The 13,766-nt window shown below is 34.2% G+C and overlaps 1 protein-coding gene across 1 annotated transcript; it reads left to right on the forward strand.

The window, feature by feature from the left end:
• The first annotated feature begins 505 nt into the window (after positions 1-505).
• LOC113499327 (stress response protein nst1-like) lies at positions 506-13,425 on the forward strand. The gene is made up of 2 exons (XM_026879760.1): positions 506-780; positions 13,148-13,425. The coding sequence occupies exons 1-2, from the start codon at positions 735-737 to the stop codon at positions 13,342-13,344; spliced, it is 243 nt and encodes an 80-aa protein (XP_026735561.1). The 5' UTR covers positions 506-734; the 3' UTR covers positions 13,345-13,425.
• Positions 13,426-13,766: the final 341 nt, after the last annotated feature.

Genomic DNA, 13,766 nt, shown 5'->3' on the forward strand with positions numbered 1-13,766 from the left:
TACATTTTGTGATTATTATAAATAACGCTCCGCATAATAGTTTTAGCAGTGCCATCTATTGTATTAAGATGAAGTAAAATCACGTCGTAGTATAGATGGCGCTGAAACTTGCCAGAGGTTAGCGTAAATGAAACATAGAAAGCGCTAAGCCGTTGATAAAAAATGTGTTCATAAATATAGATGGCGTTAGCGGCGCGACTGATACTCTCGTTATTTATACTAACCAAAAAGTATTGAAAAAAAAACATTATCTGTACGTTAAAAATCAACATTATTGTTTTTTAATTGTTTTGGCGTTTGTTTCCATATTTTTTTATTAAATACAAGCGATATTACAGCATTGCAGAAGATATGGTCGAGAATATCATCCGGCTCTTTACTTTTTTTTTCTAAATCTGGGCTTAGTAACTTAAATATTCAGCCTAAATTCAAACTCAAATATAAAGTCCGATCAGCTGATAATAAAATTAAATTCTAATAATATTCATTTACTTATTTGCCCCATAAGTATTGTAAACTGCTGCAGCCGGTGACGCCATCGACATAATTCAACAGACGGTGTGAAGGTTGTTCGCCATCGCTTACGTCTTACGTCGTCGTTGGCAGTGAACGGAACGAAGTGTCGTCGTATAGATCGCTCGCTGGCTGGCTGGCTGAAAATAGTGAACCAAAGTATGAGTTTTCGAAATATGTTCGAATAAAAAGTGTGTAGTGAGTGACTGTCATCCAGCAAGATGGTTGATGACGTGAAAGATATTACCGAAACCGCTGAAAGTAAAGGTATATGTGCAATTATAGTTGAAATGTGGCGTTCTAGTGTTAAAATGTGATTGAAAAATTGTCTAACCCTAAACCGTGTCGTGGCCCCACGTAGTGGGCTCGTGTACCGCTTTCGAGAATGTCCGAAGTGTGATACTGTCGTCACAATTGAGTGTTTTGTTTTTTACCTATATTTGGACGTCTTTTTCACGTCGTGGTATGTTCTATAATTAGAAAAACGCTCGCCAGACTGTAATAGTTGGCCGAGAATGTCTCCAAAAACGTTAGGACTCCGTAATGTCATACTGTCCTGTCGTACATGGTTTTTGTTATGTTCGCTTTACTTTACCGTTATTTGGGCATTTTATTTAGTTAGCAGAGGGTTGAATAATGCGAAATTCTCCTCGTATGACGTAAATGTAATGATAGGTTGTTTGTGTGATGTGTTATTTGAGTCATATTATATGATTAGTAACGCGGTCGTTTAGCGTTTATTACATATTTTACACGTACATTGCAGCTAACTTTCTACCCGTTTATCTTATCAAAGCTGTATCTGTACATTTTATGTGCGACGTGCATTCGATATGAAAATCTTCATCATAACAACCTTAGTGAAATTGCTCCTAATCTATGTTTGATAAAAGATAATAAAAATGTCTGGTATTACGCCCATAAGAGTGATGTACATGATATAACATGCATTTAGGATATATAAAAGACATATTCACAAACCAAGTTTATGAAACTAATCACATTTTTGTCACCATAATCTAGTTCCTCCCGAACATAATATTGTCATAGGTCATTACAATTTCATTTAAAACATTAAATAATTGTGACAACTCAGATAGTACAGCTATCAATGATCATTTGTATTTTTAATCATTGTTGATCATAATTAGTTGATGGAAACAATATAATGATATGAAAACATTTGCATTCTTGACAGTTACTCAAAACATTTACAGGCTGCCAGTGTGCAGGCAACAGATACTTCATATTCAATAATTTAAACACTTCATTTTAATAAAGTCTTGTCTTACTTTATCAGAGTATAAATTATAAATTCTTTTTAAATTATATGTAGTTTATTCTACTAAAAACTTAACCAAATTTGTGTAAGTAATTCCTTTTTTGTTTTGTTATCTTTGCTTGTTGCTACTGCTCACTGCTACGTTGGAATATATCTCAACTTACTGTTCTTTATTTCAAATTTCTTAATAAAACTGCCATAGAACAATTACCCACAAAACTAAGTTTATCTGTGATTCTCACATAAAACACAATTTTAAATCAATAAACATTATGTCACTATAGAGAATATCAGTAATCTTAAAATATACACAAAAATAGGCAAATCTTTTTCAACTAGGGTCAACTCCAAAACTTACTGAATGTAGCTAATTGCAGATTATTTATGTCTAAAATTACCATTATGGTGTACATAATAATTGACAATATTGATAAACATTGTTCATTTATATGATATTTTCCTCTCATGTCTGTTAAAACTAAATCAGTGCATCCTATTAATATTTGATTTATTCCCTTTACAAAGGTTTTATGAAAATTTTACTCTCCTTATATTGAAATGAAATCATTTATTTTATGAGTAGACTGTCTGTCTGTAGTTCATGTACATGTCTTTCTTTTTGAGCTGAAATCAACATTTCCAATTCTAACTACCCTGAGAATGAATGTTGGTAAATCTCAGGGGTTGCTGTATTGTAGTCCAGATAATTTTTGAAATATATATATTTATAGTTATCTATGAATAAGTACCTAAACTTATCTCATAGATATGTTTAAAGATTTAACTACAATATTGGTTCTCAATTGCCCAAGGTTAAAATATTATAATTTATTCTTATAACACCTCCATACATCTTTAGTATGTAGGAGTATGCATACCCAAATTAGTGTATTACTTCAATGATTTATTTAAATATTCCAACCATAAACATAATGTTCAGTGCCAGTAAAAGAATGCATTTATTTGTAATACTTTAAAGATGGATTTACTTAAAAAAAATATGAATATCCTATTATTAAAAAATCTGAGTTTGTACATATACTTCAACTTGGTATAGAAGCTTAGCATTGCACTAAAATGTCAACCAATTTGAAGAAAATCTCTTGGTCTCGATAAACTGTAAAACAACTTCTAAAGTACCTAGTCTACAGAGATTAATCAGTTAAAGTTATACATTCAATTTAGTGATAAATCATTAAAAATAATTAGTAATAGACTTTAGATTATATCATATTCCTCAGAAACTCTGTGTCTCTCTCATATTTTCTAAAGTCAAGTTAAAACGAAAGTTTTACTAACACCAAGCTATGGTTTAGGTTGCAATCTACAATGGTTCTAAACAAACTATACAAATTAATATCTATATTAGATACATCATCATCTCGTCTGTTGCAATCTCTGGAAAAGCATCAATTTTCAGAAATAACAAGTTGCAGAAAATTTGTTGATTGTTTTAATATTTGTTATGCTTAGGAAAGGTGAGATTTTTATCATGAAACATTGTTTATCATAACAAACAATGTCAAAATCTTAGTTTACTCTGTCTGTGTTCTGTCCAGGGAATCAGAAATAATAGTCTAGTGCAGGGTATGCAAACCTTTATGCATCAACATGCCATTTTTCTAAAAAAACGTTTAATGGGGTCATTCACATGCCATCAAATAATTTTGACTTTCTGATTATTTGGAAAGTAATACCTAATTTTGCGACGTGCCCAAAATATTGTGTCACATGCCATTGGTTCGCCTACCCTGGTCTAGTGTCTTAGTTAACTGTATATGATAATAGCACAAACAATCTACAAAAAAAAAAAAACTAGTCAATTCCACAGATTTTATAATACCTTTTTAATCTTACATCCTTCCTACTCATTCTTAATATGGAAGCACCTGTATAATAACTCAGTAGCGTCTAACTATTGACATCATCAATTATGTATAATTAATATATGAATCACTAGTAGACATTAAACATCGCCGGACACACCTTGTTTGGATAGGACATTGACCTTAAAGCCTAAGCAATAAAGTACAAATTTGTTTGCGCGAAGCTGTCGAAGGAATGCAGTGTTTACTAAAATATAAGATTTAAGATAAAACATGTTGGAAAATGTTTAAATATCTAGTTTTGCTATCTCGGTAATGAGATTTTCGTTCGATTTAATTGATTTAAGATCTTAAAGATTCTAAAGATCTCTTTAATATAGTAATTCCATCAAAGTTATTATTTATTAGTGTTCTAATTGTTGAGCGAAATTAAACCGGTTTTATTTAATGTCTCGATAGTTTAATGAATAATTTTATTGATAATAAACCTAGTTTTGTGAGCGCAGTAAATATATTCGTTAGTACTGGTGTGTTAAGTAGAATATTTTAGTTAAATGAGGTCTTTGACAGCAGAATTGATAACCTCAATGACTATGATAATGATAGTTTATTTTGTCTTCATTTAGAAATATTTAGCGTCTTTTCGAACTATTCTATTGTTATAAGTATTTTAATTGTTAACATTAGCTCATTGCGCCTCTATTTTTTACAAAGACATTTGCTTGCGAAAAAATCCAATATCTTGTAATTTCAATATTCAAAACCATTGCATTTGAAGAATTACATCACAATTTAGTTAACCAAAACATTGTATTGTCGGATGGACGGCGTCGTCGTGGGCGACCTAGGAAGCGGTGGCGAGACGACCTTAACGCTTACCGCGCAGGCTGGTTCCATGCGGCCCAGAATAGAGAGTCGTGGAAGGATTTGGGGGAGGCCTTTACCCGGCCGGGGGACACAGTGGGCTAGAGAAAAAAAATTGTCTTCATCATTGATTGTTAATGTGGCAACTTCCCACTTACATTAAGTATATGCTTAAGTTCAAGGGCATTAAACTCATTCGCTAAAATCAAATTGATTTACCCAAAATACACAATAGCAATTGCAAAATTTGATTTATGTAAGCGATTATCATCTTTATTGCTTAAGTAATAGAATCGTGTAGGTGTCAAAAATAACCTTAATCCGAATAGATTATAGAATATATGTCAGCGCCCACTATTATTGTGAAACTAATTTATTACCACTTTCTACGGTTTTGTTAATTTGGCGAGGTCAATAGCTATTTATGTAGCCTCAAAATGAGACACGTATGAAGTTAAAACTAAGGTAACTAGTGGTACGAAATTTTCTTCTGCTAAAAAGCCTTTTTCAGTACGGGATTTAAGAGAACAAACAAATAAATTTTATGGAATAAAGTGAAACTATTCTGGTTATAATGTCTAGTCTGGTAAATTCGCGTTTATGAAATAATTATGGTACAAGAAGCCCTTTTTGATTCTGGTACAACTACGGATTGCAAAACTACTGGTATGTAATTTGCATAATCTTGGCAACAGGGCTTCATCATTATTCTTGTTACTTCTAAGGCTAAGCACCATTTATGGACCAGATAAACATCTGAAGACCGCTCCACAACAAAAGAGCACCATAACATTAAACATTGTAGAAATCTTTATGACAAAGTCAGTTTCCCTTAGCCTTTCCTGGCATTATGCCATCGTCCACGTGGCAGCCCTTGACCTCATGCCAGAAGACTTTCATACGATGTGACTTGCATTTCTAGTGGATGATAGACGTTCGTTGTTTTAAATGTCATTGTCATCATGTCAAACCGGAATCGCTCACTAAGTGGGGTTTTCTTTTGACCTTCCTTTTTTCTCCCATTCTGCTCTGTGCGTACCTCGCAATAGAATAGAAAAGAAAACGGAATGAAAACCCTAAGTTCCGAAGTCTGCTGCTTAAAAAATATATTAATTAAACTTAGTTTAAAAAATATTTCAATACATTTGAGCCATTTCGCGTTAGCTCTTGGAGAAATGCTATGCGTCTACAGGCTGTGGTATTTTCAGTAAATGTAGGCATGTCATAAATGTTGGTATTGAATATTTCCAGTGGCAGAATTCAATCCGCTATTTGCTTAGGTGTGTTGTACAGCACACAGTTGTACTGTAAAAATAAAAGCCTTGAACAAACTGTAAATTTACTTTGAGCCACTGGATTACGACAATCGCTATCATTAGATTATTCACTGGTTTTTAAAAGCCGATTTCCGTCGAAAATATCTCTCGATTGTATATATATTAACGAATTTCCTGTCAATTCTATATTGAGGGTATAATTTTTTTCGCGAATTAATATCATAAACCAAGGGAGTGTTTTCGCGAATTTTTTTTTCAACAATCATCGTTTCGGGCAAAAATGTATCCATGTGCATCAATTCATTAATAGATTGCGACTGCTAACACTAATGCAATAAAGAATAAGATATCTATTGCTGCATTCCAATGCCGATCGAATCCAGCGTAGGTGTAGATTGTAACAGTTAAGTAACGTATGCCGAGGTCGCTCATAGATGGGTCTCGCGTAGGGCGTTCGTGAATGTGTGTTCATTGAGCAGAGCAATGGTCATTCATATACTTGAAGAAGATAGATGTAATGAAAGTACTGGCTATAAATATGTGCCGTAGGAATTGTATGTTGAGGTTGATAAAATTCTGAGAAATTTGGCTGACGTGTGTAATGTTTATCATTGACGAAAGAGAAGGATTAACAAAATATTTTGGAATTATGCATCAACGTATGCACGATGCAGTTTGTACCTACACTCTCAACAACCAATTTATATTGTCTTTAATCTAATGTACAATTTACTTTTGATACTCAATTTTCTTCCAATTTGATCAAAGGGTTCGGAACCTAATTTCGATGCTACATGCCTCAAACCACGTTTGCCTCACCAATCTCAAGATAAGCCCAATCTATATTTGTCCGTATTGATCTAGTGTTTATAACGAAAAATACTTTGTGTACTTACGCAAGTGCATTCCTTACATCTCGCTTATCAGCTCTATTTAGATTGTGTTCGATAAACAAGGTAACGTTATGTGCCGTTCTCGTGGTATTTGTTTGAGGTATGAGAATGGAATATTTATGGATCGTTTGTTCTTAGGAAAATACTGTTTTAATTTGAATTGATAGTTATGGTAAATGGATTTACGTTGTAGGAAACAGAGCAGACTTTGACTACTTTAAAACTTCGTACAAGTAAGGTACGAAAACTAAAAAATATATTTTTCTTTATAAGAGATGTATAGTAAAAATAAATAAGAAAAGCTGTGCCATACTGATGTATCCTTGTTTTGACTTCCAAATACGCCAAAATTGAACTGTCAGCAATCTTTGTATTCACCGTTTCAAACTATATTTAAAAACCTTCGTTTTATCTTTTCTTCTCTAAGGAGTAGTTATATGTGCGCCAATACAGGCCTACGATCAAGTGCCATGTTTCCGGCATTATAAATACTTTTGTTATTGGCAATTGCCTTCCGCGGCTGCACTATGGAATTACCGAGTAATGTCGCCTTCGACTTCAATAGCTATTAAAGTGGAAACGCGTTTGATTTTCCTCTCTATATTAGTTTTTCCATCTTCATTATACAGGACTGGTTGTTAAGATTTTCCAAAATGTTACTGAACAACAAATTGACGAAATAATAATGACCTTTAGGCACTTTCTTCAAGCTTCGTTCAAGTTATTCTACGAAACCAAATAAATATTAAAAGCCTTCTAATTATGGAAGTATTTATTATTCCGATTTTCTAAGGTCAACGTTCTATTTCTGTGACAAAAGCTTTGTGTTTTTTGCATCTCAATAATTTCGCTACCCACTCGTCTTTTGGATAGCTAAATGTTTTTCTTTATAGATGATTTTGAGTAAAATAATTTGTCTTAAGTAGTTTATTTCAATTCTGTTCATTGGAGGTCTTTGTCTTTTAAATCGATAGAACTATTATCTCCCCTCGATCAATTTTATCAAGTTTCTTCCCATACGGTGTGTCAATCAGGGGTCTTTCGACCTTTCTGATCACGCATTGAACTTTATTCAGTAACATTATCAGCCTGAGACGTGATGTCACACGAGATCACTGTCATAATGAGTCAGTCCATCAGATTCCGTATTACGCCCACTCAACGCCATATTAATCTCCTAATCTAGAAATATACCTGACATGTCTTTGTTGGGATTTAGATACTATGTATTATTTAACGCTCAAGTGACGAGATTAATTCAATTGTGTAACCAAGGCTTTAGAATGTATTGTATGTAATCATATTCATAATTTTAAGGGCATCGTATTCCATCCAGACCATCATAATGTTTGCATGTACCCACCCTTTATTGCTTCCTTGAGCCACGCTGAGAAGAAAATTTTAAATTAGAACCAGTCACACCAAGTCGTGTTTGATTTCATTATTTTGTTTAGAAATTTGAGACCAATTATAATATCTTAACTAACGAGCAATAACTCAAGATACTAGTAATGCGATACAATTCGATGACCTCGCATTGTTTAAACTCAACCAATGAGTTGATCAGTTTGAATTCAATATTTTTTACGGTAGCATCGACTATCTAATTTGTCGCTTCGAGCAAAATCTTTGCACTTTTTCATATAGATTGCAAATCTACTTATTACCACAGTCGGGTCCAACAAAAACTGGCTATTATATTATTGTTAGTAAAAGTGGATCGAATGGAGTGCTCTAGAGAAACCTTGGTGTTCTCGTGTTTTTATATAATATTACTCATTGCTTTTGCTTTATTATTTAGCATCACGCATACGGAACTTTTAGTGCGCTATTCGTGATGTTTGATAAATATATTAAGTATTGTTGGAAAACAGTATTCTGGTGTGTGAGAGTGGTTTTCTAAAGTGTCCTTTACTGTAAGTTTGAAGTACTGCCTGTTTCTCGGAGCTAAGTTTCAACGGTTTGGTAATTTTTATAGCTTTCTTTCCCTAAGACTCTCTAGTGGTTCATTTACATCGCTTGTCTGAACCTCAGTTTTCTTCTGTAACAAGAACTTAAACGGATGGTTGGCTGATGACGTTATTATTCACAACTTAAGCTGAACGCGTCACAGTCAATGTCAAAATAGAATGTAACCAAGTTCTCTGCCTAAAATATAAATTATTAATCAATATTTAATCAGATATATTTATGGACTATCTGCGTTGAGATATCGCATAAGATATGTTTAAGGGACTGCGGAAATAGGTAGATAGAAAGATACCATTTATTCAAGTATTTGCGCTACATCAGCTGTACATATATTCAACCGCTTCAAGTTCCTTATAGCTGAAACGGTTCTAATCTCTGCCAGATTCCGACTGCGGCCACATACCGGGCCGAACCTAGTCCAGACATTGAATTCCACATCGCTGACGCCGCAGTATTTACTAACTCTATTGATTCTGCATTGAATTGATTCAAACATCCATTCACAAGATTATTGATCAGTTTACATTTGTTCGCGTGACGTCGCCTACGTGCTAGTACGCATTTCGTATTAATTAGGCCAAGTCAGCTCGTTTAAGGGTTTGGTATGTGTTACAGTTGTACATGTCAGCGGGCCGAATATCAATAGTTATGTAATTTGTGTAGTCAATAAATATTGGATCGATAAACTGCTTGAATTTGGGGACGAAGAAATGGGTTGTTTTAGTAGTCAATAAAACGTCAGCTGTTTTAGGAAAACGTGCAACGTTGTCTACTTATTTTTTGGCTAGCCTTTCCCCAGCTATGACGGGTCGTTTAGTGTCACCAAAAGCGTTCTAGGCGAAATCATAATATCCTAATAAAATCACGATATTTGTTTGCTTCTTTTGTTTATTCAAATATACATCTCCACATGTTTTTTTTTATTCAGATACTCATCAAGTATGGCTATTTCTCCTAATGATACAGATTTTCACTAGCTTTGCGAGCTACGATCGTAACTCAACTGTCGTTTTCAGATAGTGTATCTTAATTTAAGAACTTGGTAACTTAATTTATAGAGCCGTTTCGTTGAAGTTGACTAGTTTACCCCGCTTTTATTGAAGTTCGAAACGATTCGTACGAAATAGAAAATTACTGGCTATAAAATAAAGTTTTCTTCGCTAAGGATTTGTCTGCTGTTAAGTCGACTTTAAAGCTATTCGGTAATAGATTTTTCTTCTAACTTTCTACCTAAGTTTAGAGTTAAGCCGATTGAATGCTTTATGGTGAACTTACTAATGGTTCTGAAATACACAGTCATGAGTACTATAAAGTAAAAAGCTTAGATTCAAAATCAGAACAAGCCTGTAATGAGCCGACGACAGATAGAGGAAATGAGCATTAACCTGCTCTCAACACCAAGTGATCAAAAGCATTTAAGTAAAAAAGTAAGTGATTGATGGCCCAATAGAAACGCGAGACGTAAAAACTATTCACCACTTACTTGATGGTGATGCCATAAACTCAGGGAAAATGTTAACGACATCAAATATTTCTGCAAATAATTAATTTCCGTAATCAGTGAAGTGAAATAGAATCATTGCGTTATACTCCCACGATGGTGATGTTAAGTGGAGGAAATGGGTAATTCAGATAGTGCTGTATTGGTTTATGTTGGTGGTTTTGTTTGATGTGATGGCGAAACGACTTCTATAAGATTCCTAAAACCCGAAATATTTTCATTAATCAATTTGAAATTTTCATTTGGGTCATGTACTGCAGCTCAGCCTTATGAAGTTTGTCCGTTTTTCCATCTCATTCCATCCATCATCGTTTTAAAAAAAAGTATCCTACCGTCCTAAGTTACTTTTTCATTTGTTTGTTTATCTATCGTTGTACTTTCCACATCTTGAACATTATCAGTTTCTTGTTGTTCAGTTATAACGCTGTAGCTGTATAACATCGATACCATGTCGTGCCGATTGATGTCTGAGGTATAAACGGCCTCTTCGCTATCGTTTAGTCTAGACGTTTACGCATGTGTTAGTCGCACGCTAGCAAGCTGTCTTTTCTGTAGATAGTGTTACGTCATGTAACTGTTCTCAAGTTTCTGAAGTGCGTTGATTTTTTATTGATTTGATTTTACTTGAGGTCAATTTCTGTTATATAATGGGAATATGGATGATATACAAACATATCTTGACATTTTTAAACTTTTATCTAATAAGACTACATCTTTAAATTATTATTTGAAGCTGAAATTCCGTTAATTCTGTACTCTGCGTGTATTTTAGAGAAATGACTTACGCTAGCACGCATATTAGATATTATTGCATTAGTAATGATGTTATACTTAAAACAATTGTACCGTATTCATATGTTAAACTATAATCACGTGTAAGTTGAGCAACTTTCTCTGAGTCGGCTCCAATAGGCGCGTACTCATGGACCATACTTAACGGGCTATAAATGTGGTCTATAGAAATGGACTGCATCCAATTGTCTACAATTCTACATCTTGGAGAAAGGGATCTGCGCTGTTTAGGTGACGAATGTTGGAGTAATAAAATTCAATGTTCTACAAATGGCATTGCAGTGCATTAGCAACTGAATTCGTAATTGTGAATTGCAAAATATTATCGAAGTTGATTTTATTACTCGGTATATATCGGAATGATTAAACTGGTCTTGTCGTTGTATAAATTGACAAGGGTTGTTTATAAGAACCGATAAAGATGTGTGATATGTGTAAGCACTGGAAGTAAGAAAATAAGGGATGAATACAAGAACCAAGGCCAAGATTTAAACCGGCATAAATATAGATGATAACATTTCAGTAAAATCCGATAATGCATTATACACTCATTGGAATAATATGTAATAGAGATAATGCTATCTGGACCAATGAAGAGAAAGAAAATACTAACAACAATAATAACTTTTTATAGCCACCTCATTGAGTGACCGATGCTCTTGAATTTGTCTCGCCTGCCAAACACACTTATGTTCACATTACTTACGTAACATTAAAATATACTGTTACATAATCTGACAGGGATATTAGCGATACACAACGTTACAACCCCACAACAATGGATATATATTTACGACTATGTATTGGACTCCGTTGTACAATCTGTTTCATAACCGATCATAAAATCTAGTGTTGATAAAATCTAGTCTCGGTTCCCTTGTCAACACTAACATTGTTTCGTAGTAAGCCGACTTGAAAGTAGCTCTAAATTAAAACTAACTTTTGTTGGGTAGGTGTACACAAAAATAGAAATACCTAGTATTCAAAAACGGTGTTCTCTCGTGGTGAAAGAAAATTTTACCAACTGGTCTATTAACATAGTCCTTGTTATGATATAATTGGTATAGTCTCTTGATCAGATCAAGATAGATTTAGGGAAGGATAAAGCTTGAAACGAAATGAAATTGAAACTGAAACAGGTCAGAGATCCGTAATCCCCATTCGAGAATACTCGTACTTTTCAAGTTTGTATACTCTGATACTCGTATTAGTTTTGATAAGGAAAAAAAACAGCACTTGAACGTTGTTGGGCAAGTTAGGTTCTGAAGTAATTATTCAAGAGGTTCTCTGTTGGTTTATCATCAATGTTGTTTGTCTTATAAGGCCTTTAATAAACCATATTTTCGAACCAATAGAATTGTTATAAGATTAGAATGATTTTGTTTATTCTTGATCTTAAAACGCTGACGATCCATCAAGATTTAAACCTTCCAAATTGATTCCGACGAGTTGATACCCTCAGGGGCTAACAATCGATTCCCTAACGGCTTCAGCTCGGGGATATTTGATCGTTTCGGTATATTCTATGTAATATTCACGTCTTCAGTCTGCAAATCCGATAATACCCCAAGGCAACTATTAAATAGAATTCGAGTTTTATTTTCTGTGAAGCGCAATTTAAAGCTGTATTTTGACTAATGGAATTGAGAGTGCGTAAAATCTTTAAATTAAAGGACTTTGTAAAAGCCGCTGAAAAGTCCGACGTTTTTTGTTCTAGCTTTACTGCTTTTAGGCTCTGAAATAATGCCGCACTGTCTTAAAATATTTTAGTGAAAGTTTCATAAATGAGCGGTACATTTTCAGCTGCCCTTGTAGCGTTTTTGTCAAGCGGGCTTCTATTAAAATAATGTAAAGAAAACAGAGACATTGCATTTGAGCAATAACTTTAATGGCAGCATTGTGTTATTTTGATCGTTGTTTGTATACGACTATAATTTCGAATAGTCGCGAACTATATTCGGTTATGTATCCTATACTTAAAGAATTTTTCATCATTTTCCGTTGTATATTTTCTTTACTCTCTGGAGTAATTCATTCTTCCTTTTGTTAATCATAAATTTTCGATTCCCTATTCATGTGACTTATTTTTAGCTAATGGACCATCGTTGACTTTCTCCTTGGCGTATCTTCTGTCCGCTAGATTCAAAGTATCACATATTTTTCGTAAATCTTAATCTGACACACTGTGTACTACTACGGTTTTCCTAACCAAAATTTATCTTTTACAGCGTCTCAAGAAGCCCTAGACCGAGCGAGATTAGCCCGCGAGCGTCGCGAGGCAGAACAAAGGAAACGCCTGGACGAGTTGCGCGCACACGCAGCCGCGGCGCAGGCGCAGCGCGAGAAGAGGGACGAGGACCGCCGCCGGAGACAGGCTGAGCAACGCGCTAAGGATGATGAAAGGCGTGTACAGGTATGTACATGAAACCATACTCATTTGTGCTAGGAAATCAGGCTTCCCGATTATGACCCATGCCCGTCCGTCAATTGAAAGAAAGGAAATTTCTAAAAATAATTTCCGAAATCGGTTTAGTTTGTAGTTTAGTTTAGTTTGACCCTACAACGTAAAAAAAACTCGAACTTTCTCGTATTGCCCGTAATAATAATTATAGATTTACGTTCCTTAACAATATTCTCACTTATCCAAGTCTCTGTTAAATATTTAACTTTTACTTTGGCTAAACAGAGACGATAGCACATCCATAACGTATTAAGTAGCTTCCTAATCTCGATCTAAAATTCTAAAACATCTTGTAAATTTGCGTAAGCCGTTTTAATTAAGATTTTTTGCACTGATTCTCATGCTAATTAGTTTAAAAACAGATTTATTAGTCACGAGTTTATCTT

The sequence above is a fragment of the Trichoplusia ni genome, chromosome 12, assembly GCF_003590095.1.
Source record: "Trichoplusia ni isolate ovarian cell line Hi5 chromosome 12, tn1, whole genome shotgun sequence".
Lineage (NCBI taxonomy): Eukaryota > Metazoa > Arthropoda > Insecta > Lepidoptera > Noctuidae > Trichoplusia > Trichoplusia ni.

What these genes read in the sequence shown, in the direction of transcription:
- LOC113499327 (XM_026879760.1), top strand. Translation starts at nt 735, where the DNA reads ATGGTTGATGACGTGAAAGATATTACCGAAACCGCTGAAAGTAAAG. An exon ending in CGAAACCGCTGAAAGTAAAG is followed by an intron (nt 781 to 13,147) that starts GTATATGTGCAA and finishes TATCTTTTACAG; the next exon opens with CGTCTCAAGAAGCCCTAGAC.